The sequence below is a fragment of the Grampus griseus genome (genome assembly GCF_964374135.1).
Source record: "Grampus griseus genome assembly, chromosome: 5".
In the NCBI taxonomy this organism is placed as follows: domain Eukaryota; kingdom Metazoa; phylum Chordata; class Mammalia; order Artiodactyla; family Delphinidae; genus Grampus; species Grampus griseus.
In genome coordinates, this window is record NC_138998.1 from 76,751,120 (window position 1) to 76,777,625 (window position 26,506).

Genomic DNA, 26,506 nt, shown 5'->3' on the forward strand with positions numbered 1-26,506 from the left:
CTTGCTCTGAAGTGGCAGGAGCTAGAGAGGAGCCGAGTGTCTACCTGAGGAGCCGAGAGCCTAGAGCAAACGCTTGCGCAGTTAAAGGTGGGTACTCCGGGCAGTGGGAAAGTTGGGGAGCATAGGACAAGAGTTGAAGTGAGAGGACTCTGCCTGACTTTTCGTCCTTGCTGAGCTGTGAAGTCCCTGCTAGTAAGCTGCTAACCTTTCATGGCCAGAAGGCCGGCCTGGGTGTGAGGTCTTGTGGATAACAAGCATCTGGGGATGGAAGCAGAAGGGAGATGCTGGAGCCCAGGGAACGCGATCCAGCAGCCACCCAGGACCCCTGGTTTCTGCCCACAATCTACAATCCTCTCTAAGGCCCGATGGTCCTAGGCACTGAGCTGGGAGGAGGACCACTGGAGATGAGACGGTCTCTGCCCCTGGAGAGCTTATGGTCTAGCAGAGAGACAAAACCCGCAGGAGACATTGCAACAGATCAGGAAGTAGTGGTAGCTAATGTATACCAGTGCTGAGAACCAAGTGCCAGATGAAGGTGTGGCGGTTCGATTAGGGCTAGTTTCTCTGATTGTAGGGTCACAGGATCCCAGAATGTCAGAAATGGAGGGGACTTGATGAATTAGCGAGGTTAACCTCTCCATTTATTTTCCCTTGGGAGAAACAGTATCAGAGAAGTTCAGTGATTTACCAAATTATTTAAGTTAATATTTGTAAATTGCCTAACCTGGTACCTGGCAAATAAGTACATACCCTCTCTACTTTGACTCCCTAACCCATATTCCCACAGAGCTGGATGATCTGACTCTCTGTCCGTGTACCTTACTCAGGCAGCCTTAAGAAGAGGCCTTCGATTGTGCCTGATATCCTGGCCACCAGGCCTCACCGACTTATTCTCTGGTCTCCCACCTCTAAATAGTACCTCTTGGCTTCCGTATTTCCGGCCAGTAGCTCAAGCATACTAAATTGTCTCTGTGTCAGAAACCCTTCCCTCTGTTTCAAAAATACATGAGGATGGCAGGCTTATGGGAGAGTCAACCTGAGACCTGGGAGGAACAGCAAGAAAGAGGACAGGACTATCGGTCCTCACTGCTTCCTTATTGCTCATGAATATTTCAGAAACTTCTCTTTTCCAGTTTTCTGTGTGAACTTTTGTTACAGAGCAACCCAGGAGCCAGGACCATAGGTCTTATCAATGTGCCCCCCACCATGCATTACTGTTGCCCCACAGGGGAAGGCAGAGCTGCTCTTGGCAGTGACTCATCGCACAGTGCAGCTGACTCGGTCCGTACTTCCCCAGTGTCCTCTTTGCATCTTGTTAACCAATCTACCCCCAGATTTCCCTTGGACTGGTTTCCAAGGGGTTTTTCAAAGAGCTGGAGAAGGATGGAGTTTTCAAGTGGAAAGGAGAATTGGAGAATCTGAGCACCTCTGGAGAGACTGGAGGGTCTTAGGAGTGGTTTTAAGATGGGCTTGTTTAAAAGACAGTAAACAGTGTGGGGAAGGAGTCTGAGCAGGGAAGGGTGGGCAGGGAGTTGCCAGCCAGCAAGTGGTACCAGGGTCAAGAAGTCTCAGCACCAGAACAGATGGGCATTGTCTGTTGTTTCCTCTCCACACCAAGATCCAGGATCCCACAGATGCAGAGCACCTGTGCAGCTCCTCACACAGGACTGGCAGGGCCAGCAGAAACACTGGGGATGCCCTAGTGGAATAACAATTTGGCACCCCCTCAAAGCAGTGTTCTCTAAATATTTCTCTAACATTTATTTAGTTAATAAAAGTCAAATAATTCTTAATGTTCAAAACAAGGGGCTTATTACATGCTCTTTTTTGAACCAGTTATCTACTTTCAAAGTATAATTAAACTGTTTTTAAAAATTGAACAATAAATGAATTATTCTCAGCAAATAATGCTTCCCCATGCATTGTTCAGTTGAGGAATTTCAGCTGAGTGCCCCTACTGACACACAGCTGTGCAGTGGCCAGTATTGAGTGGAGGTTGGAAAAATTCTCAACGGCGTTTAGCAGGTTGTAGAGGAGTGTAGATGTTCACATTATCAAGAGCTGGACAAATATATATCTCAAGAACTATGAAAGAAGTTATATGTAGATACCTGAGTGAAATGTTGCTGTAATTCCAGGGATGTTCTAGCAATCCTCATTGATTACCTCTTCAAGCCACTAGCTGGCTGGCCTCTTGACACAAGTGAAGGATCTCAGCCATTTGACACCCAGGTTATTTAGTATTACCTACATTCATGATGACTTCAGTCCAGACTAATGAGCCCAGGCCACATTAGTTTGTCTTAAATAAATCCACATCCCCCTTCCTCTAACTGAGAAAAAGTGCTTTCCTAAAACTTCCATCTGCTTTGCCTCAGATTCTATTTTCTTCTAAGAAAAAAATAGCATGAAACTTTGGCTGCTATATCATTGACTTCAGCGTTCTTGTTTTCCCTCTTCTTGATTTTTTCACCTAATCATTCCCATTTTCTGTCACCCTCAGATGTGGAAGTCTGTAGTAGGTCATGATGTATCTGTTTCCGTGGAGACCCAGGGTGATGATTGGGACACAGACCCTGACTTTGTGGTGAGTGTGGAAATAACTTTCCTTGGACAATGAAGGGCAGTGGGCAGGCGTGTGGGCCACTCTGTAACCCTTGAGGGGGCTTAGAAAAAGTCTGGGACTGGGATAGCCCTCATGGTGGGACTGCCTGGCAGGACAGTTTGCTGTCATGAGTGGGGCCTGCATGATAGCCTGTGCTGAGGATGGAAGGAGACGGGTGCGAAGGAGTTTGACATTGTGATTGACAGGCTATGGCAGGCTATGCTGAGGGAACAGGTTAACTGGGTGTCCTTTGGCGTGAGAGCCAGGATTTGAGCTGAACATGTATAATTTGGGGGAATTCGGAAGTTGTAGGAGACCTAAAGAAGAAAGTTTGAGGGATGCAGAGTAGAAAGGGAGGTTTCAGAGCTCACCAGCTTAATTTTAACATGGGGGCCTGGGTGGGATAAGCACAGAGAGGAGTCTGAGTAAAGTCCCTGAGTGCCGGAAGCAGCTAATGCAGGGGACGTGGGGGTTATGTGTGTCAGCTGTGTGGCCTCTCGCAGCCTGGCACATTTCTTGCCATCACTTATTGCTGAGTGTTGTCTTTTGTAGAATGACATCTCTGAGAAGGAACAACGGTGGGGAGCCAAGACCATTGAGGGGTCTGGACGCACAGAGCACATCAAGTAGGTACCAAAAGGACTGGGAGGAGGGAAAGAGGTATGGGAAGAACCCAAGGAAACCTTGGAGACTCAGGAGAAGGCGAGGAGGGAAGGAAAGAGGGAAATTCCTGTCTGTGTGTCTTTGCTTTTCCTTCAGTCTGTCCCCATGTGTCCCTTTGGGTGTCATTGTGTATTTGTTTCATGTCTCTCCTCTTATCCCCCCAACCCTATTATCTGTCTTTTATTTCTAGCCACTCTGATATTTCCCCAACTGTGCCTATTATTATAACTGTTTCTCTTCCGTCAGTAAGGCATGAGGAATTCAGAGAGGGAAGTGCTGAGCTTGTATCATTTACTCTCTATCTATTCACATAAATGTAAATGTGTGTCTGGATTGTAGGGTGACTTCTGATGGGCCAAGGGGGATTCAGTAAAATGTCAAGATAAAGAACTCAGAATAAATGCTGTAAAACAAGGACAATATCAGGTCCCATACCTGGTCTAATTGCCTTTTAAAATAAAAATTTGTGTTTGGCTACTTAATAGAAGTAGGAAGCCATGAATGGTAATATGAAGAAATATGACACTTGGAAAACCTGTTGATGTATAGGGATCTTAAAGATTATAACCCAATATTTTACCAGAAAAAAAAAAAGCAAAACAAACAATAAACTCTGATACCATAACAGAGAAGGAAGTTACTCACAGACAAATCCAGGGGTTTCTGTGGGATATGTTGTGTATTAGGATTGAGAGATTCTCTCTTCTTTAATAATCCATGGATTATTCGGGATCATCTAACCAGGGCTGTTTGCTTTGGATAGTGTCAGAATGTCCAATAGACGCAATAAACAGTATAACAGGAGCAAAATTTAAAAGTAAATAAATAGGCAAAATTAATCTTTTTTAAGCTCCATTTTAACTCCCCTCCCCCACAAACAGCAGTGTTTTTACCTCATTTTCTTCTAGATTTTAAAAAGTGTCAGTGGATTATCACATTGCACAAGAAACACACTATGAAAACCTGGCACATGTTTATACAATTTGATAATATTCAGTACTCCACAGTGTTGTTTAATCAGACATAAATGATTTATTTCAAGTAACTGTAATGAATATCATATTTAAAGAAAGTAGGCAATTCTGGAAGCAGTTGGAAAGCAAAAACATGGAATTGGGTCATGCAGGAAGCTTCTTTGATGCTCCTCTGTAGGCTCATCAATCCTACCCAAAGTAAGACGTCTTTCCTTTTCTGAGAAAAGGCCGCTCAGTCCTAGTATCCTGAAAACTGTTAAGATAAGCATACAAACTCTCCTTGTACCTTTCCCCTCCCAGTGCCTGTCTTATGCAGAGTAGGAGTAGAACATTTTAAAGAAGACTCCTAAATCCCTGCCATGATCTTATGGAAAGAGCTGGAGTTTGGATATCAGATAGATTCAGATTCAATTCACAGCTTTACCATTAATAGCAATGTGAGTTAGACATATAGCCTCTCTGAAACTCAGCTTATTTATTTATCAAATGAGGATAATAATAGCTACCTGGCAGGTGTATGGTTAGAATTCAATGAACTAACATATAGCAAAATCTAGTGCAGTACTTAGCACCACTTAGCAGCTCAATAATGTTATTTCTCTTTCCTGTTAATATAGATTAGTTGAATCAGATTTTCTTCCTAAAAACCTAAAAGTAAACATGTAAACAGATGGCGATCTTCATTCTTCCTAAGTGGCGTTTACCTGGACTGTTGTGTTACACAGTCCAGTATATATATTACTCTGACTGGTGACCGCTAGAGTTGTAAAATGTGGTGACCCTGGGTGTTTCCTTATTAGCCTCACTGAATCTATATCTGATAGAATAAGTGGTGGAGACGTTTACACAAAAACCCACTCCCCTGCCGTTTACCCAGGCTACTAAGGTATAAAAGCTCAGTCTCTGCTAGTAACTAACCAGGTGATCCTGGACAGGTCACTTCCCTCTCTGATTCCCAGTCTTGCCATTGGGATCAAAAAGACCTCTACAGGACCTTCCAATAGTAAGCCTCCAATACTCTGGGATTCTTTCTGGCTAGTGTGGGCTAGGAAAACCTTTAACGTCAGATGGGAATCACTAAAGTCCTTGGAAAGGAGGGGAAGTTGAACAGGAGAACAGTAGCTGCAGAGCTCAAATGACTCAAAGCAGGAAAAGGAAGTGATTGTGGTTCTCATTAATCTCACTACCATCCTCTACACCATGATCTTTCTTTTTTAAGTCTGCCTAAAATATATTTAGTTTGGGGAATGGTTTGGTAATTTGGTGAATAGTTCAAATGATCCTATCCATCCTTCATCTATTGTGTAGAGAAGTCCTGGGCCAGGCAGCTCCAAGCAGCCTAGTGCTTCCAGGAGCTGCCAGGTTTTCAAGGGCTCTTGCATTTTCTCCATCTTCTTCTCCCCACTTTTGCTCACTTGTGCCCATGTGCCTCTTTTTTTTTTTTTTTTTTTTTTCTTGTTCGGTACGCGGGCCTCTTACTGTTGTGGCCTCTCCCGTTGCGGAGCACAGGCTCCAGACGTGCAGGCTCAGCGGCCATGGCTCACGGGCCTAGCCGCTCCGCAGTATGTGGGATCTTCCCGGACCGGGGCACGAACCCGTGTCCCCTGCACCACCAGAGAAGCCCCCATGTGCCTCTTTACAGTCGATATACCCCTCCCCACCCCTGGCTGGATGTAAACACTGATCTGCTTCTTGTCACTACAGATTAGTTTTGCCTATCCTAGAATTTCATGTACGTGGAATAATATAGAAGGTATTCTTTTGTGTCTGTCTTCTTTCACTAAGCATAATATTTTTGAGATCTATTCATGGTCTTGTGTATATCAGTCTTTTGTTCCTTTTTAATGTCAAGTAATTTTGCATTGTACAGATATACCAGAGTTTGGTTTATTAGCCTGTTGATGGACATTTGGGTTGTTGACAATTTGGGACTATTACAAATAAAGTTGTCATGAACATTTTGATCCAAGTCATTTTGTTAACATATATTTTTACTTCTCTTGGGAAACACCTAAATGTAGTAGAATTCCTGAATCATATAAAAAGTGTGTTTTAACTTTTTAAGAAACCAGTAAACTGTTTTCTGAAAGAAACGTTTTTTCACTCCTACAAATAATGTATGGGTTTCAATTGCTCCACATCTTTGTCTATACTTGTTATTATTAATATTTTTAATTTTAACTATTTTTGTAAGTGTGTGGGGATTTCAATTTGTATTTTTCTGCTGACTAATTTTATTGAGCATCTTTTCTTGTGCCATTCATATATCTTCATTTATCTTCATTCTGAAGTGTCTATTCAAATCTCTTCCTCACTTTTAAAGTGGGATCTTTGTATTCTTATTGAGTTTTAAGAGTTCTTTATATATTCTGGATAAAAGTCTTTCGTGACATATGTGTTTTACAAATATTTTCTTCCAGACTGTAACTTGCCTTTTCATTTTATTAATGGCTTCTATTGAAGACCAGAAGATATTAATTCTGATGACGTCTAATTTATCAAAATTTTTTATGGTTAGTGCTTTATGTGTCTAAGAAATTTTTGCCTACCTCAAACTGTGAAGATTTTTCCTATGTTTTGTTCTAAAAGATTTATAGTTTTAGCTTTTACATTTAAGTCTATGATCTATTTCAAATTTGCTTTTGCATACAGTGTGAGGTAAAGATTGAGGTTCATTTTATTTCCATAAGGATATCTCATTATTCCAACATCGTTAAAAGACTAATCTTTCCCCACTGACTTACCTGGCATCTTTGACCATATACATGAGGGTCTATTTCTAGACTATTTTATTGATTTATATGTCTGCTCTGACCCACACTATACTGCACTGGTTGTTGTAGCTTTATTGTACTGCACTTTTTATTGCAGTCATGAAATCAGGTAGTCCTTCTCCTTTGCTCTCCTTTGAAAAAAAAAAAAAAAACACTTTTTACCATCCTAGGACTTTACATTTCCACATACATTTTATTTTATTTTATTTTTAACATCTTTATTGGAGTATAATTGCTTTACAATGGTGCGTTAGTTTCTGTTTTATAACAAAGTGAATCAGTTATACATATACATATGTTCCCATATCTCTTCCCTCTTGCGTCTCCCTCTCTCTCACCCTCGCTATCCCACCCCTCCAGGCGATCACAAAGCACTGAGCTGATCTCCCTGTGCTATGCGGCTGCTTCCCACTAGCTATCTACCTTACGTTTGGTAGTGTATCTATGTCCATGCTTCTCTCTCGCTTTGTTACAGCTTACCCTTCCCCCTCCCCATATCTTCAAGTCCATTCTCTAGTAGGTCTGTGTCTTTATTCCTATCTTACCCCTAGGTTCTTCATAACATTTTTTTTTCTTAAATTCCATATATATGTGTTAGCATACGGTATTTGTCTTTCTCTTTCTGACTTACTTCACTCTGTATGACATACATTTTAGAATTAGCTAGTCAATTCCTGCAAAAATGCCTGTTGGTGTTTTGAATGGGATTGCACTGAATCTATAGATCATTTTAGAGAGAACTCATATCTTAATAGTCTTGAGTTTTCCAACCCATGAACATGGGATATGTCTCCATTTATTTAGGTCTTCTTTAATTTTTTCAGAAATGTCTGTGACTAGTATGTAGAAATAAAATTGCTTTTAATAGTGATCTTGTCTCCTGGGACCTTGCTAAATATACCTAATAGTTCTAGTAGCACATTTATGTAGATTCTTTAGGATTTTCTACAACTATGATCATACTGTTTGTGAATAAAATCTTACAGTCTGTCACTCACTTTTGTGTTTTTACTTTTGTAAAAAAAACAAAAAAAGCTCTTCCTTCTCTTAGCTCATCTTTGAGGTCCTGGGTGTCACTTGATTTCTATAAACTGTATTGCTTCATCAATTCCAAGGTATTTTAAGCCTTAAAATAGACATCTGAGAGTTAATGTGTTAAAAGTTTCTTAGGTATGCCAATTAGGACATTGAATTACAATTTTTTTTTTCCTTTCTGTATTTCCACCTGATCACTATTTTCATACATTAATTATCTTTGTATTGCCAGAGCCTAATGGTGCCTCACACTCAAAAAAGTTTAATATTTATTTAATAAAGGAATAATATAACTAACACATTTATAGTGCCTTAGCTATATTCTGATGAATTTGGTAAGAAGTTGGTCTTTGTTGGCCCCAACATTTTCATTCAAATTATATTATCTATTGTCATGATTCTCTGACTAACCTCATTGTCATCTATTAGGTGGATATTCCTGAATCTCATTTTCTAATCCCTTTTAAAAACTTGTTTCAACTATAATACAGTTATGATCCATGTAACAGTAATTGGATTTATTAAAACTTTGCTAATTTTTCCCATTTGAAAGTAATGTTTAGTCCCATTTTCTTCATTCTTCATCTGAACACTTTTGTTGGGAAATATTGGTCATTTACCTGTTCTTGGAACCAATAACTTTTCTGACACTGACAGTTCTAAAGTGTTGATGCTGTTGAAATAGCAACACAGGATCTCTGCCTTCACTGCTGCCAGAGGGTTTAGAGCAGGCACAGGAACAGAGGGTTCTTCCAGCTGTTAGCTTAATTTCATCTGGCTCAAAGCCAGTTTTCTAAAATTAACTTTGACTAAAGCTGAGAAGGCTTTTTAAAAAGACCTCTGTTGGGCTTATACTACAAGGCCACAAGATGGATCTATTCTTCCACGAAAGAGGAGACTTTCTGATGTGAGATGGCCATTCTACCTGTAAGCAATATATCTGGTTTTTCTGAGCTAGCGCACTCCCAGGAACATCACTATATCTCAGTTCCTTAAACGTCCATTTCTTGCTGCAGGAAGTCAAATTTTTTATTTAGGGTTCTCTTGCCCAAATATTTCTAAGAATCCCCAGTGGTCCTTATATGTGTCCAAGTATCAGTCCTGATTGTCACTTATTGGTACTGGTGTTGGTGCTGGTGCTGAGCTGTCACTTCTTATCCACAGCCCAAACAAATACAGAGAGGTATTCTCTACCCACATGGTAGAGATGAAAGTGAAGTAAGAAAGAGAATGCCTCCTTTTGGTGTTATGTTCTCTTAAGGACAGAAGTGTCCCAAATCAAGGTTATTTGAGCCTTAAAGTTTTGCAACAATTAGTGATGAGAGTGAATTTTATTAGTGAGCCCTTTTTAGTTTTTAGTCCTCTCAGGAATTAGCAGATATATGGGCAGTGTGAAGGGCATTCATTTTTGACAAGAAGAGACACAGAATACTTAATGTATAGATAAATTTCCCAATGCTGCATTTTTCGTAATCATCGTTTTTAATGACTTCCTCATGTGCCATTGAAAAGTAATATTGCAATTTACTTAACTATTCCCCATTTTTTCCATATAAATTGTTTCTTGGTTCTTGCTATTAAATACAATGTTTCAGTGAATATCATTAGACATTAAACTTTGCCATATTTAAAACTATTTCCTTGGGGTAGACTTCTAGGACTAGAATGTGTGGGTAAAGGGTGCATGAATATCTTTGTGCTTCTTGAGGTAGAGTACCGAACTGTTAAACAATAAATCCATTCAGAGAGGAAAATAACTTTTCGGTTGCTAGAATATAGGTAACACTGTCCTCTAATATTTAGGAACATGAGACTAAATATCAGAAGGTTATTTAGTGAGCAAAATAACAGACTAGAAGAAATACTATTGGCTTATGGAGAGTTTATATCAGGCTGTATATGCAGACCACACTAACCTCCTACTCCCAGACCCAGCACAGGTACACTTTGGGGGCTATTGCTAAAAATGAACAGAACACGCTGCAAGATTTCAATTTTTCTGTGAAGGAGGGTTTGTTGACATCTCTGTGCTAGACGAGTCTCTGTGATGTGGTTACTTCCAGCATTCACCAGCTGAGGAACAAAGTGTCAGAGGAGCATGATGTTCTCAAGAAGAAGGAGATGGAATCAGGGCCCAAAGCATCCCACGGCTACGGAGGTCGGTTTGGGGTGGAAAGAGACCGAATGGACAAGGTGAGTTGAAAGGGGGATATTTGCTTTAAAAAAATAAATAAGTGAATTGATTCGTTTGTTGGTTTTATGGTTTAAAACTTATTCAAAAGTAAAATATTCATTTGGGTTTTAAAAGAGAATGTCCACATATTATTTGTGTCATTTGCCCCCTGATTTCAACACATAAAATATAGATGGCGGAAAATGGGAGCCAAGAATTTAGAAGGGCTGGCCTAGTGTATGTAGACCCAGCCACACTGTAACTCCTAGACTAAGGAGACACACGTAGAGAAGGGGAAAATATGTTTTAAAATCACTTACTGCTTTTAAATGGATGTGTCTCTTACTGGTTTCTTTACTGTATATTTAGTGTTCTTTTTGTACATATTTTATACATCACTTAATATGATTTGCACATAGACGTGAAAAATATTTATGTGAATTTATCTATTAGATGTCCTCAAATATATTATTATTTTTCCTTTATCCATTAGATACTATGAAAGTATGATAAAAAGAAAGCCTGTATGTTGAATTGTATTTTTCCATTGAGTTTCCTAACCTCAAAGATAAAGATATAGGACTTCCCTAGTGGTGCAGTGGTTAAGAATCCGCCTGCCAATGCAGGGGACACAGGTTCGATCCTGGTCGGGGAAGATCCCACATGCTGTGGAGCAACTAAGCCCATGTGCCACAACTACTGAGCCTGCACTCTTGAGCCCAAGAGCCACAACTACTGAGCCCATGTGCCACAACTACTGAAGCCCACGCACCTAGAGCCCATGCTCTGCAACAAGAGAAGCCACTGCAATGAGAAGCTGGCACACCACAACAAAGAGTAGCCCCCGTTTGACGCAACTAGAGAAAGCCCGAACGCAGCAACGAAGACCCAATGCAGCCAAAAATAAATAAATAAAAAATAAATAAATTTTAAAAAAAGATAGAGATATATTCCCATAAGAAAAAAGAGTTAATCTCCAAGGAGAAAAAGCAATTTAATGAAAGCTGTTAGTTCACCCTTCTGTCATTGTGTAAAGTGCAAAGTAGGCATTGTATTCTCCCACAGAATTCCTAGGAAAGAGTAAAATAGATAAGCAGTCATTCATTCCTGAATTCAGCAAACAAAGTTGACCTACACAGACCCAAAAACACTGCAAAATGAGCTCCCAGGAACTCATATAGGGCAGTGTTTCACATCCATCTCTGTATTAATATTTATCCCAGCATGGAATCGGAAATTCAGGAGGAAGAAGAAACTTTCTAATTTCTTCTTAGTTGAGACTCTGCAAGGTATCACTATTTGGTTTGAAGTATTATTCAATTCCAAGATTATTAAAGCATCCATATCCAAATATTAAAAGAGACATACCTTTCAAAACCAAGTAGAAAATGGTAGATGGAGAAAAAAGTGGAGGGGAATAAAAAACAGTTAAATTATATGCCATCTTGGACTACTCACGGTGTTGTCTACCAGCCCCCTTTGGTATAAAGAGTCAATCACTGTTAATATTAAGGCCCAGGCTGCACTTCTGAACTTTGATGGTTGTGTAGGAACAAAGGTCCAGAACAAAAGCACCTGGCTGTGTTAAATATTCAATCCGGGCTATGGCATCTAGTCAGTCCCCTTAGGTGTCTCCCCAGTAACTACCCTCATTTCTATTTTGATGCACAAAGCCCGTGTTTCACCCTCTTTTTAAGCAGTGGTTTAAACACTTCCCTGTCTATGTAGTCTCTATCCTTCTGGTTCCCAACCCATCCTATGGGAGTTTCCTAAATGATGGGTTCCTAGTGGTATTAAAGAAGAGTCAGGATGTGCAAGGTTCCAGAAAAAGTCATCTTGCTCTCCCATCACACGTTCCTTGGCACTCCGTCAGAGATTATCTGTGTGACCTAGAGTGGAATTTCTTGTATTCTTACATCCCATCCTATCTCTGATCATTTTATTTTTTCATGGTCATTTTTATCTTCTCACTCATTCCGATCTTGATTTTTTTCAGAGTGCTGTGGGCCATGAGTATGTTGCTGAGGTGGAGAAGCACTCTTCCCAGACTGATGCTGCCAGAGGCTTTGGGGGCAAATACGGAGTGGAGAAGGACAGGGCAGACAAGGTAAGTGACAACTCTCTCCCTGTGCCACCCAACTCAGATCATGTGGGACTTACCAACAATCACCTTGAATGTAGGTCTGTGCTTCTCCTGTGGAAAGATGGGGCAGTGGCCTCACGGAGGGTCCATCATGAGGATGGCTCCCACACCCCCTTCAGCAAGTTCTTTGGTGCCGCTGTTGGAGGCCACATGCTGACCTGAAAGGTGTTAATTTAAAAGAGACAAAGACTCCCAAACTCTGAATAAGGAATCCCTAAGCCATTGTTTTATTGTTTTCCCCCTGCATTTTATTTTATTTATTTGTTTATTTTTTAAACATCTTTATTGGGGTATAATTGCTTTACGGTGGTGTGTTAGTTTCTGCTGTATAACAAAGTGAATCAGCTATACCATATATCCCAATATCCCCTCCCTCTTGCGTGTCCCTCCCACGCTCCCTATCCCACCCCTCTAGGTGGTCACAAAGCACCGAGCTGATCTCCCTGTGCTATGTTAAGCCATTGGTTTTATCATACCTGTACGCATGAAGGGAGAAGAGGAAATTCCAAAGTTCCTCCTTTGGTCTAATATGAAAGCCTTATAAATATTTATGCCTTTCAGGAAAACAGACATATCAGCTGAAATATTATTACAATGGTAACAAATAATCAAGTAAAACAACTAATTAAGGTTACAATGTTTTTAGAAGGTGAAGGTTACTTTTCACAGGACTTAGTACTAACTCCTTGAAGTCCAGGTGTTTTAAAGACTCCTTTGTACAAAAAATAGTGATAGTTTTAAAGAGAGAAAGAGAAAAAGGACAGCATGATTACAGACGATAGAGTGGTCCGGAGAGTACGATTGATAACTCATTCATGTTCTCATTTTCACACCTTAGTAGATCAGATTCTTTGAGCTCATTCTTTATGGAGCAGAGTAGTGTCTCTGCCCTGCAGCAGCACACAGAGGGGACATTTCCTTCACAGCTAGCTGAGATTTTGTTTGTTTGTTTGTTTGTTTAACCTGCAGCTGTTAATAAGTAGGCCTGGATCCTTAAAGCTAAGTGTTAGAGTGTTATTTGAATTGTAGGGGTAAAAAAACCCAGAAAAGTTCAAAGCATACTGTAAGGTAAAGTAAAAGCACAGAGGATAATTTTTAAAAGCCGTAATGGAATATGGAGCACGTAATGGTCTCTAATCAGGGTGCAGTTTCTCTTCCTTCTTGGCTCCCCTACTGCCTTTGCCTAATCTTTCACTGTTCTTTCTTTCAATTCCTGCCTCACCAGCCACAAACCGAATCACCTTAACAATCAGTGTGTCTTGTAAATCAAGAAACAATACATACTAATAACTTTTTTTAAAATAAATTTATTTATTTTACTTATTTATTTTTGGCTGCATTGGGTCTTCATTGCTGCCCACGGGCTTTCTCTAGTTGTGGCGAGCGGGGCCTACTCTTTGTTGTGCATGGGCTTCTCATGCAGTGGCTTCTCTTGTTGCAGAGCATGGGCTCTAGGCGTGTGGTCTTCAGTAGCTGTGGCACGAGGGCTCAGTAGTTGTGGTTCTTGGGCCCTAGAGCACAGGCTCAGTAGTTGTGTCCCACGGGCTTAGTTGCTCCGTAGCATGTGGGATCTTCCCGGACCAGGGCTTAAACCTGTGTCCCCCGCATTGGCAGGCGGATTCTTAACCACTGCACCACCAGGGAAGTCCCATACTAATAACTTTTAAAATGCAAAATCTAGACTTGCTTAGGGACCTATTACTGAGCCATATGGGGACATAGCTAGGTTAGATATTTACCAATATATCCTGTCCCAAAGCAGCTAGGATCCAGATTCTCCTGGTTGCCTCTCATCCCACCAAAATCTACATCTCTGCGTTTCCACTGTTGTGTAAGGAAAGAGAAGAGGCACAGTATAATCAGTCAGTATAGGATGATATCTCTTACATGTGCACAGTGCTGCTTTATAGTTTAAAAGGCAGTTTTCTAGCTATTATCTCATTTTAGTTTCATGAGACTTAGGAAGAAAAACACTAATTTACTGAGTGCCCACACTTTATGTATCTTGCCCCATTTAGTCCTCACAATATCCCAAATAAGTTGGAATCATTTTACAGTTGAGGTTAATAAGGCAGGTATACCTATTTTCATTTCATATTTAAAGGGCCCAAGGGGGACTTCCCTGGCAGTCCAGTGGTTAAGACTCTGCACTTCCACTGCAGGGGGGCACGGGTTCCATCCCTGGTCAGGAAACTAAGATCCCACATGCCTCCGTATGGCCAAAAGAAAAACAAAACTAAAAAAAGAGGCTGAGCCTTAGTAATATTAAAGGACATACCTAAAGTTACACAACTACAAATAGGAAAGGTGGGGTTGGGGTTTGGATCTAGAGCTATCTGTGTCCAGGGCCCATGGTCATTGGTTTGTAGCACACTGCCTTTACACCAGCCTGTCAGGGTACTGTCTGTTTCTACATTGAACCCCCATACTCAGCTCTGAGCCCCTATAACTAACCCCTGGGCTGAGCTATAGGTGTAAGGGTAAGTGAGAGCGGGAGAAAATGTTCATCTCTGACTCTAATCAATTCTCTCTCCTTTTCTCTGTAGTCAGCTGTTGGCTTTGATTACAAAGGAGAAGTGGAAAAACACGCATCTCAGAAAGGCAAGGACCCTGCATTTCAGCCTTAGCAACCTGCCTACCCAGACTTCAACTACCAACAGCCATCGTCAACTCCCTTTAGTTCCATGGCCCAGTTCCCTGCTATTTTATTTTATTTTTAAATCCAAGCATGTACTTGCTTCTTTTTTTCTCCTATATTGCTTTCTATGAGCTTGGTCAAGTTTTCTTTAGTCCCATTTCCCCTCTAATGGATCAAAAATAGGATATTATACTCCTTTATTTTAGGAAGTTATTCCTAAGTTTTAATGTGCATCTGTGGCTTAAGTTTTAAATTAATCACTATTTCTTCCTGAGTAACACAGGAAATGAAGAATAATTTAATTACATTTCTTCTACATTCTACAGTCTTTGTACCAACTGAACAATTGTTTAGTATATCGATTACATGTGTTTGTTTTTAAACCCCACAAAAATTAATCATTATTATTACTAGGTGAAGGCTTATTTAAATTGACCAACATATTTACCAGTTTACTAGCTCATCATTGTTTATAATATTTCATTGTTTCCTCCTTACTTCTTCTATTCCTTCTTGCTAGAGTATATCCTTTGATAGTTCTTTCAGTGAGAGTCTATGAGAGAACTCCCAGGCTTTGTCTGAAAAAAAAATTTATTTTGCTCCATTCTTCATTGTTATTTTCCCTTCATCGTGGTGAAGATATTATTCCATCATCCATGGCATTTCTCTTGGGTTAGTCTGATCATCATTCCTTTGTACGTAACATGTCTTGTCTCTCTGTTTTTGTTTTGTCTCATGAAAATTTTTCTTTTTGTTTCTGATGTTCTGAAATATCATCAGGCTATATCTAGGTGTTGATCTATTTTTATTATTCTACATGAGACTTATTGCTCCTCTTCAACCTGAGAATTAACTTTCAACATGAAAAGTTCTCGGGCATTTTCTCTTTAGGTAGTGTCTCTCCTCTCTTCTCTTTTATTCTTTCTTCTGGAACTCAGATGTATATTAGAACTTTTAATTCTCCATCTCTCTCTCTCTTTTAAAAAAGACTTTATGTTTTCAGAACTTTTTAGATTTAGGACAAAATTGAGAGGAAGTTACAGTCCTGCACCCATACATGCATAGCCTCCCCCATTATCAACATCACTGACCAGAATGGTGTGTGTGTGTGTATTTTTTTTTCTTTCTTTTTTTTTTCTTACCAAGGATGATTCTACACTAACACATCAAAGTCAGCCAAAGTCCATAGTTTACTTTAGGGTTCGCTCTTGGTGTTGTGCTTTCTATGGGTTTGGACAAAAGTATACTGACATATATCCATCATTATACTGTCATACAAAGTATTTTCAGTGTCCTAAAAATCCTCCGTGCTCTGCCTATTCATCTCCCTCATCCCTCAGCAACCACTGATTTTTTTTTGTCTCTATAGTTTTGCCTTTTACAGAATATTTTATGGTTGGAATCATATACCATGTAGCCTTTCCAGATTGGCTTCTTTCATTTAGTAATATGCATTTAAGTTTCCTCCATGTCTTTTCGTAGCTTGATAACTCATTTTTTTTTTTGCTGAATATTATTCCTTTGTCTTGATGTACCCCAGTTTATTTATCCGCTCACCTACTGAAGAACATAGTGGTTGCTTCCAAGTTTGGGCGATTATGAATAAAGCTGCTATAAACATCTGTGTGCAGGTTTTTGTGTGGACCTACATTTTCAGCTCCTTTGGGTAAATACTAAGGAGTGCAATTGCTGGATCCTATGGTAAGAGTATGTTAAGTTTTGTAAGAAACTGCCAAACTGTCACTCAAAGTGGCTGCACCATTTTGCATTCCCACCAACAATGTATGACAGTTCCTGTTGCTCCACATCCTCACCAGCATTTGGTGTTGTGAGTAGTCTGGATTTTGGCCATTCTAATTGGTGTGTAGTGTTATATTATTGTTTTAATTTGCATTTCCCTGATGATATATGATGTAGAGCATCTTTTCATATGCTTATTTGCTATCTGTATATCTTCTTTGGCAAGGCATCTATTAATATATTTGACCTATTTAAAAAGTTGGGTTGCTTGTTTTGTTATTGTTGAGTTTTAAGAATTCTTTGTATATTTAGGGTAACAGTCCTTTATGACATGTGTCTTTTGCAAAGATTTTCTCCCAGTGTAAGGCTTGTCTTCTCATTTGCTTAACATTGTCTTTCACAGAGCAAAAGTTTTTAAAATTTTAGTGAAATCCAGCTTATCAATTATTTCTGTCATGTGTTGTGTCTTTGGTGTTGTATCTAAAAAGGCATCACCATACCTAAGGTCATCTAGGTTTTCTCCTATATTATCTTCTAGGAGTTTTATAGTTTTGCATTTTACATTTAGGTCTATGATCCATTTTGATTTAATTTTTGTGAAAAGAGAATTTTTGTAATGCATGTGTCTAGATTCATTGTTTTTTTAATCTGTGGATGTCCACTTGTTCCAGCACCATTTGTTGAAAAGACTATCTTGTCTTCATCGTGTTACCTTTGCTCCTTTGGCAAGCATCAGTTAACTATAATTATGGAGGTCTATTTCTGGGCTCTCTGTTCTGTTCCACTGATTTATTTGTCTATTTTTTCACCTCTACCACACTGTCTTCATTACTTTAGCTTCATAGTGAGTCTTAAAGTCTGGTAGTGTCAGTCTTCTAACTTTGTTCTCCTTCAATATTGTGTTGGCTATTCTGGGTCTTTTGCTTCTTCATATAAACTTTAGAAACTGTTGATCCAAAAAATAACTTGCTGGGGTTTTGATTGGGGTTGCACTGAGTTTATGGACCAAGTTGGGAAAAACTGACATCTTGACAACATTGAGACTTCCTATCTATGAACATGGAATATCTCTCCATTTACTTAGTTTTCTTTGATTTTGTTCATCAGAATTTCATAGTTTTCCTCATATAGATCTTATACATATTTTAAGTTTATACCTAAGCATTTCTTTGTTGGGGTAGTAATGTAAATGATACTGTATTTTTAATTTCAAAATCCACTTATTTGTTGCTTGTATATAGGAAAGCAATTGACTGTTGTATATTAACCTTGTATCCTGCAACCTTGCCATAATTGCTTATTAGTTTCAAGAATTTGTCAATTCTTTTGGATTTTCTACATAGACAGTCATGTCATCTGTGAACAAAGACAGTTGTGTATCTTCTTTTCTAGTCTACATACTTTTTTTCTTGCATTATTGCATTAGCAAAGACTTCAAGTACAATGTTGAAAAGGAGTGATGAGACAGGCCATAGTTGCCTTATACCTGATCTTAGTGGGAAGGCTTTAAGTTTATCACCATTAAGTATGATACTAGCTGTAGAGTTTTTGTGGATAGTCTTTATCAAGTTGAGAAATTTCCCCTCTATTTCTAGTTTACTGAGAATTTTTATTGTGAATTGTGTTGGATTTTGTCAAATGCTTTTTCTGCATCTATTGATATGATCATGTGATTTTTCTTTTTTTCTCATTGATGTGATGGATTATGCTAATTTATTTTCAAATGTTGAACCATCATTGCATACTTAGGATGAATCCCACTTGGTCATGGTAGATAATTATTTTTATACATTGTTGGATTCGATTTGTTAATATGTTGTTGAGGATTTTTGAATCTGTGTTCATGAGAAATACTGGTCTCTAGTTTTCTTTTATTGTAGTGTCTTTGTCTGGTCTGAGTATTAGAGTAATGCTGACCTTATAGAACAGTTGTGAAGTATTCCCTGTGCTTTTATCATCTGAAAGAGTGTGCAGAGGACTGGTATAATTTCTTCCTTAAATATTTGGTGGAATTCACCAGTGAACACATGTGGGCCTGGTGCTTCCTGTTTCGGAAGATTATTAATTATTGATTCAATTTCTTTAGTAGATATAGGCCTTTCAGGTCATCTGTTTCTTTTTGTGTAAGTTTTGGCAGTTGTGTCTTTTCAAGGAACTGGTCCATTTCATCTTGGTCATCAAATTTATGGGAATAAAGTTGTTCATAGTATTATTTTATTACCTTTTAATTTCCTTGGAATCTGTTGTAATATAGCCTCTTTCATTTCTGATATTATAGTAATTTATGTTCTCTCTTTTTTTCTTTGTTAGTCTGACTAGAGGCTTATCTATTTTATTGATCTTTTCAAAGAACCAGCTTTAGGTTTCCTTGATTTTCTCTATAGGCTTCTTGTTTTTAATTCCATTGATTTTTTTGCTCCAGTTCTTATTTATTTTTTCTGCTTACTTTGTATTTAATTTGTTCTTCTTTTTCCAGTTTCCTAAGGTGGACACTTAAATTGTTGATTTTAGGTCTTTTTTCTTTTCTAATATATGCATTGCTTTTCCTTATGCACTGCTTTCACTGCATCCAAAAATTTTGATAAGTTGTGTTCTTGATGTCTCTTAATTTCTCTTGTCTATCTCCATCTCTTCATCTCCCTGTGTTGTATTCTGGGTAATTCCCTTGGATCTTTGTTAAGTTCTGTAACTCTCCCTTCAGCTGTATTTAATTATCATTTAAGTTGTCCACTAAATTTTTAACTTTATTTCATGTATTTTCATTTGTGCAAGTTCCCTTTGATTCTATAGAAAATCTGCTGATTCCTTTTCCATAATGCCCTATTGCTTTCCTTATGTTTTTCACCCTTCTTTAACTCTTTAATTATTTTTAAAGTATTCATTTTATAATTTCTTTCACATTGTTATATTATTTGCAGTTCTTGAGGGTGCTAATTCTTCTGTTCAGTTAATCTGTTTTCCCTCATGGTTATTTATTTTTTTGATGGTTTGTAATTTTTGTTTGCAAATTTATTTCAGTGGGGGGAAAGGGATATTTGTTTTATGAGAGTTTTATGTGCCCTGGGTTGAGAAGTTTCCCATCAGAGAAACTATGCCTTTATTTCTGTCTGAGTTCTAGGGGTTTTAATAGTAATAGACCATGTTTTCTTTATGATTTTTGTTTTCTATTATGAATTCAATTTCTTAAATAGATACAGGTCTATTCAGTCTTTCTTAAGTTATGGTATAGTGTGCTCTTCAAGGAATGTTTCCATTTTTATCTATATTTTCAAATATATTGGCATAACTTCATTTATAGTATTCCCTTATTTTCTTTTTAACCTCTGTAAGATCTATAGTGATATGTTCACTTTTACTTCTGATATTGTTAATTTGTGTTTTTTCTCTTTTTAATTATTTTTGCTAGAGATTCATCAGTATTATTTTTTATTAATTTCAAAGAAGTGTCTTTTGGCTTTGCTCATTTTCTCTATTATTTACTTGTTTTTAAAATTTTATTGAATTCTGCTCTTATCTTCATTATTTTTCCTTTCATTTTAATGTGGGTTTAGTTTGTTCTTTCTGTAGCTTCTTAAGGTAAAAACTTAGATAATTGATTTTAAACCTTTGTTTACTGTATGGGCTTTTAAAACTATATATTTCCCTCTAAACACTGTTTTTGCTACATTCCACAGTCATGCATATTTTAATTTTCATTCAGTTCAAAACATTTTCTAATTTTCCCTTTCATTTCTTCTCTGACCCATGAGTCATTTAGAAGTGTGTTGCTTATTTTCTAGGTAGTGGGGAAATTTTCTAATTTTATTGTTATTAACTTCTAATTTAATTCTATTGTGATCAGAGGATATGTTATCTCATGTTCCAATCTTTTGAAATGTATTGAAACTTTTTATAAGGACAAGCATGTGGTCTATCTTGGTGAATGTTATATGTGCATGGAAAAAAATGTGTATTATGCAGTTTGGGGGTGCAATATTCTGTAAATGTCACTTAGGTCTTGATAATGTTATTTGGGCCTTCTATAATTTTAGATTCTTTTTGTTGAAATTTTCTACTAATAATGAGAAAAGAGTGTTAAAATTTTCAACTATGATCATAGATTTGTCTATTTTGCTTTCTGCTTTGCTTCATGAGTTTTGATTCTGATAATAGGTTTATACCAGCATATATATTCCTGATGAATGACAAGTTGCACTCTTATCATTGAGTTATGTCTCTCTTACCTTTTATAATGCATTTTGTCTTGGGGTCCATTTTGTCTCATATTCATGCCATCCTTCTGATGCTTACTGTTTCTGCGGTATATATTTTCCTACATCAGTATTCAATTAATTTCTCAGCTTAGAATTTCTGTATGATATAAGTAGCATGAAACTGGATATTTGTATCCCACACCTTCAGGTGTAGGCTTGGAGTTTCCAAGTCTCATAGGTAAAACTTCCTTCTCTAAATGCTAAAAAGAACCCTACAGTTCCTCTCACTATTTCCCTGGACAGGTAAGTAGGCTTTTTCTAGAATTCTTTTATAGGAGTGGGCAGAACCTGCTCTCCAGCCACCTGTTCTTATAGGAAGTAGAACCCCAGACCCTAGATGCTAATCCCTAGGCACTAAATTTGGGACTTAAAACAGGTTGGGTTTTCTATATCAGCTCATAATTACCATCATGTCAGCTGTTTTGATTCACCTGTTTGTTTCTGGAGCTGGGAATTTTTTTCTTCTTTTCTTTTGAGATTCACTATTTAAAAAAGAAAAAAAAGAGAGATTGCTCTATTTTTCTGACATTGCTAAGTGTTTATATAAGATTAGGGAAAGGCATATATTTCATATGCATCTCTCTTTTTTTCTGGAAGTCTCTCCTCTATACTCTCTATACTTTCTCCTTCCTTGAAGAAGGGAGAAAATTCAAATGATCTTCTCATCTTGAAATGGAAGTAAGGGAGGAGAGGAAAAGAGTGAACATTGTTTAAAGCTTATAGAAGTTGCTTAGAATAACATTTCTCTTTCATTTCCCAGTATTCAAGCCCCGCTCTCTTCCTGGGCCCCTATCACCCTGCACCCATCCCTCCTGACTCTTCTCTTCCACAGCACTTCCCCGTGGGCTGAGAGTGAGCTCTCATGACTGCTCCTTCCACCATAGATTACTCTCATGGCTTCGGTGGCCGTTATGGGATAGAGGAGGACAAACGGGACAAGGCAGCTCTGGGATATGACTACAAGGGAGAGACAGAGAAACACGAATCCCAAAGAGGTAAGTTGGGATTGGAGAGGAGGGAGGTCACAGGGTACATGGAGCCCTCCTTCTGTCCCTGAAGGCTGACATGGAGGACCCAGAATATGAGGGGCAGGTATGCAGGAAGTGGTGGGATGAAAAGTAAGTGTACGTATATAGGGGTAGCTGGGAGGAGACCAACAGGGGTGGAGGGGAAAACAGCAAGCTAAGGAGCAGGACAGAGGAGGATGACCAAAGAAAAGGGATCACTGAGAAAGGGATGAAGATAGACAGGCCGGGTGATGACAAGAGGGTGATTTGGCTGTGAGTCTTAGAGGCCCCTCTGCTTCACAGAGAGAAAGCCTTCTTCCCTGGGACACATAGGGGATGGCTGGGGGGCGCTCTTCAATTTTTCCTGTTTCTTCCCGTATATTTTCCCCTTTTCTGTCACTTCTTTCTTTTTGTTTCTCTCTTCCCATCTCTCATCCCTCCATCCTCTCTCAAGTGTTTTTCTCCCCATCCTTTTTCATCTTTTCCCACCCATGCCTCTCTATCATCTGATTTTCACACTTTCTCATTGATCTTTCTCTTTTCCTCATTCCTGTCTTCTGGTCTTCCTTCTCACTGCTCCCACTCCCTCTTCCCGTACATTTCTAGCATTTTAACTCCTCTTATGACTCTCAGACCTTTCCATCCTGCAGATTATGCCAAGGGCTTTGGTGGTCAGTATGGCATCCAAAAGGACCGAGTGGATAAGGTAAAGCACCAGAACACTAGTGTCTTGAGAATGGTTCCCTGAAGTACATGGAGAAGAGTGAGAGGCAAAACTGGAAAAAGGATGGGCAAAGCTAGGTGCCCTGCACTGTCCTCCTGGTGTCCTGCTCTCCCCATTGACTGCCCTCAGCATCTAAAGGGCATGTCTTCTGAAGCCTGAGATTTTTTTTTTAATATTTATTTATTTTGGCTGTGCCGGGTCTTAGTTGTGGCACACGGACTCTTAGTTGCGGCATGCGTGCAGAATCTAGTTCCCCAACCAGGGATCGAACCTTGGCCCGCTGCACTGGGAGCATGGAGTCTGACCCAATGGACCACCAGGGAAGTCCCAGAAGCCTGAGCTTTAACTAAGGAGAGTGGAGGGAGGCAGAGAGACAGAGAAACAGAAAAACTCCAGGAAAAGATATTCGAAATTTCATTGATTGCTTGGCATTGATTAACTCAATCAATAATTTCTTCCCACTCCATTCAGTCGTCCCCTACACCTCTTCATGTACTGGCCTGAGACCCTCCTGCATTCCAGGCAACTGGACTTAGAGATGTGAGATTCCAGGAACACTGAGCTTTTTAAAAGGAGAGCTAATCCCACCAGTCTAGAACTTCTTTACCCCTCTCTCTGCCACAAAACAACACTATTTGAATACCCTGTCTAACTATAAGCATCAAAAGGTTAGGGAGACCTCCTATAGTGACCCAATCACGACTACTGCCTTCTGGATTATTACCACTCCCTTCCCTGTCCCCACCACTACCTATACTGTTCTCTTACCTGCAGAGCGCTGTTGGTTTCAATGAAATGGAGGCCCCAACCACAGCTTATAAGAAGACAACACCCGTAGAGGCTGGTAAGTTTTAATTCCCTTTCTCTGTGCTCTTCAACCTCTTCTCCCTTCTCATTCTTTTTTCTTCTTAGACTACCTATTCCAAGCCTTTACCTACCTAGATTAGCTGAGGTAGACTTGACCCCTACCCTCATATTCCCAGATTCGCTCTCCTAGAAAAAATTAGGTTAAGTGGATATCTGAGTGACACTGGTGAAGAAACTGTATGCAGAGAACAGAGGGAGGAAGGGAGGGAGCCATTTGGGAAGAACACATAAGGAAAGGAGCTTTGGATGGGGGATAGAGGGTAGATGGTGGCCAGAGGGCATACAGCTTTAAGAAATGTGGACAGAGAAGATGCAGGTTAGGAGAACAAGCCTTATGATTTAAAAAGGGCAAGAGTCTGAGATCACATGGCCTGGCTGTATGGAAATCTAGGCATCAGGGTTACCTTATCCTCCTATAACCCCCTTGTTCCTTCATTGATACCTCTTTACCTCCCTTTCCATGAGTCCCCTCTCTACCTGCTCTTCTTTGGATATTTAACTGGTTCCTCTTCTTCATTCCAGTGCCACTCCCCTACCTCCAACCCAAGACAACCCTAATTTTTCTTGCCTGTGTCTGCAGCTTCCAGTGGTGCCCGTGGGCTGAAGGCAAAATTTGAATCCATGGCTGAGGAAAAGAGGAAGCAGGAGGAAGAGGAGAAGGCACAACAGAAAGCCAGGCAGCAACAGGAGAGAAAGGCCTTGGTAAAGATGAGCCATGAGGCTCAGCCACCAGTGGCCACTATGGAAGAGCCGGTGGTGTCAGCCCCACTGCCCAAGAAAATCTCCTCAGAGGTAAGTGTTTGGCCCTTCGGGATCCACGTCAAGGATTCCTTGCCCAGACAAGAGCCTAAGGGGTCTGTATTCTTAGAAAATAAAGCACAGGCCTCCCCTGTGTTAGGCAAAGTCTACAGTTGCTATCCCTGTCTTCAGGAAGATTTCAATCTGATTGTGTAATTAAGCTTCATATATACATATGAGAATGTTAGCTGAAAAAAACCAAGATTTACATAGTACAACAGAAGATAGGTCACCAGCCAGTGCAGTCAATTACTGCTGCAACAACAAGAGGAAGGAGCTGTCATTTCAGGTTGGAGCCCATCTTGAGGAATGGATGATTTGAACTGGCAGAGGTAGGAAGGGGTATTCCAGGTCAGTACAAGAGAGAAGATGGAAGTTTCTTGCTCACTGGAAAGTTGCTTCATCCTCCACAGGCCTGGCCTCCAGCAGGGAGCTGTCTGTCATCAGAGCGTGGGCCTGTGAGAACCAGTAGGGAACAACCAGTGCCTACCCAGCCCCCAAGGCAGAATCCCCCAGAGGTAAGCAGAGCCCCAAAGATTCTCTGCTCCTTCCCCATCTCCTCATGTCCTAGTAGGTGGACTGTACAGGATGATCAATGATCCTGGTTTGTCTGGGACTATCCTGGTCTTAGCACGGAAAGTCCTATATTCTGGGAAATCACCCAGTCCTGGGAAGACTAGGATATTTAGTCATCCTAGCTGTCATCTTTCACCTTTCTTTTTTTTGCTTTTGCTTTTGCTTCAATGTTTTCTTGGTCTTCCAAGGATTCTGACTTGCTTTCTGCTTCCCTTCTATCATCTTTTGGTAGGTGCTTTGAGTGGATGGGTGTGGGAGGTTGATGAATGAAGAGGGATGAAAGATTGTGTTCCCTAGGAGAGACTGTTAGAAGGATGCAAGGATGGAGGGTAGAATGGAAGCATGGGGATGGGTGGGGTCTTAGCAGTCCTCCATTGGGAGATTTTGGAGAGGCAGCTCCCGGTGAACAGATGTCACCCTGCTTCACACTGTCTCTTCTCAGGACAACGAGGAGCCCCCAGCTCTGCCCCCCAGGACTCCAGAAGGCTTCCAGATGGAGGAAGAGCCAGTGTATGAAGAAGCACCTGAGCCTGAGCCCGAGCCTGAACCAGAGAATGACTATGAGGATGTTGGGGAAATGGACAGACATGAGCCAGATGAGGAACCAAAGGGTGACTATGAAGATGTGCTCGAGCCTGAGGATCCCTCTTTTTCCTCCACTCTGGCTGGTGAGTGGTGGGGCAGCTCCTGGATTTGGTCAGCTGTAGGGGAGAGGAAGAGGGAGAATTCCCCCATTACACAGAAGGACCTGTCTGTTTTCCTTTTCCATGTTGATGAGACCATATTCATATTTCTCATTATGCAGGATCATCAGGCTGCCCGGCTGGGGCTGGGGCTGGGATCTCAGCTGTAGCCCTGTATGATTACCAAGGAGGTAGGTTGGGAGTGGCCTGGTGCCTGGAGGCTCTTGATACATGAGAACGGGGATGGATTCTGGGGGTCAGGATAGGGCCCAGACTTGGTATCAAGAACAGGCCTATTTCCCTTCCTGAGGTTTAAAGGGGACACAGGGGTGGAGGGATTCCTGCCTGACCATCCTAATATCCTGTCAATTTTCTCCCCAGAGGGAAGTGATGAGATTTCCTTTGATCCAGATGACATCATCACTGACATTGAGATGGTGGATGAGGGCTGGTGGCGGGGACGTTGCCACGGCCACTTTGGACTCTTCCCTGCAAATTATGTCACGCTCCTCCAGTAACTGTGGCTGTGTGTCTTCTGCACTGTGACTTCCCTTGTCCCAAGTGGCTCTGCCTCCACCCGCTTTCCATTTCTGCTGCAAGTGTCTGACAGGATGTCATGAGTTGCCTGAAGCTCTAGACAGACTGTCTCTCCCTCTCCATTAGGGTTTGGGGCAGAGACAGCATGAGGAAGGAGGTCTCCTTCCCCTCGGTGTCCTGTCTATCCTGGATACCCTAGATGATCTCAGGGATGTTTATCTTGTGTCCTGCCTCCTTCCCCATGAATCCCCCCTCTAACACCCACCCCCACCCCCACTCTACCTTCCTTTGTTTGTGAACTCTGAGCTTCCTGGTT

The 26,506-nt window shown here is 40.2% G+C and overlaps 1 protein-coding gene across 1 annotated transcript; it reads left to right on the top strand.

The window, feature by feature from the left end:
• On the top strand, positions 1-26,452 carry HCLS1 (hematopoietic cell-specific Lyn substrate 1). The gene is made up of 14 exons (XM_082654972.1): positions 1-87; positions 2,504-2,587; positions 3,158-3,231; positions 10,115-10,244; positions 12,221-12,331; positions 14,914-14,968; positions 21,883-21,993; positions 22,656-22,711; positions 23,504-23,573; positions 24,177-24,388; positions 24,808-24,912; positions 25,413-25,638; positions 25,776-25,844; positions 26,035-26,452. The coding sequence occupies exons 2-14, from the start codon at positions 2,504-2,506 to the stop codon at positions 26,169-26,171; spliced, it is 1,440 nt and encodes a 479-aa protein (XP_082511098.1). The 5' UTR covers positions 1-87; the 3' UTR covers positions 26,172-26,452.
• Positions 26,453-26,506: the final 54 nt, after the last annotated feature.

Excerpts from the sequence above, each read along its gene's own strand:
- HCLS1 (XM_082654972.1), top strand. The coding sequence starts at position 2,504 with ATGTGGAAGTCTGTAGTAGGTCATGATGTATCTGTTTCCGTGGAGACC. Across the intron at positions 3,232-10,114 it reads GGACGCACAGAGCACATCAA|CATTCACCAGCTGAGGAACA; the intron begins GTAGGTACCAAA and ends GGTTACTTCCAG. Across the intron at positions 25,845-26,034 it reads CCTGTATGATTACCAAGGAG|AGGGAAGTGATGAGATTTCC; the intron begins GTAGGTTGGGAG and ends TTTTCTCCCCAG.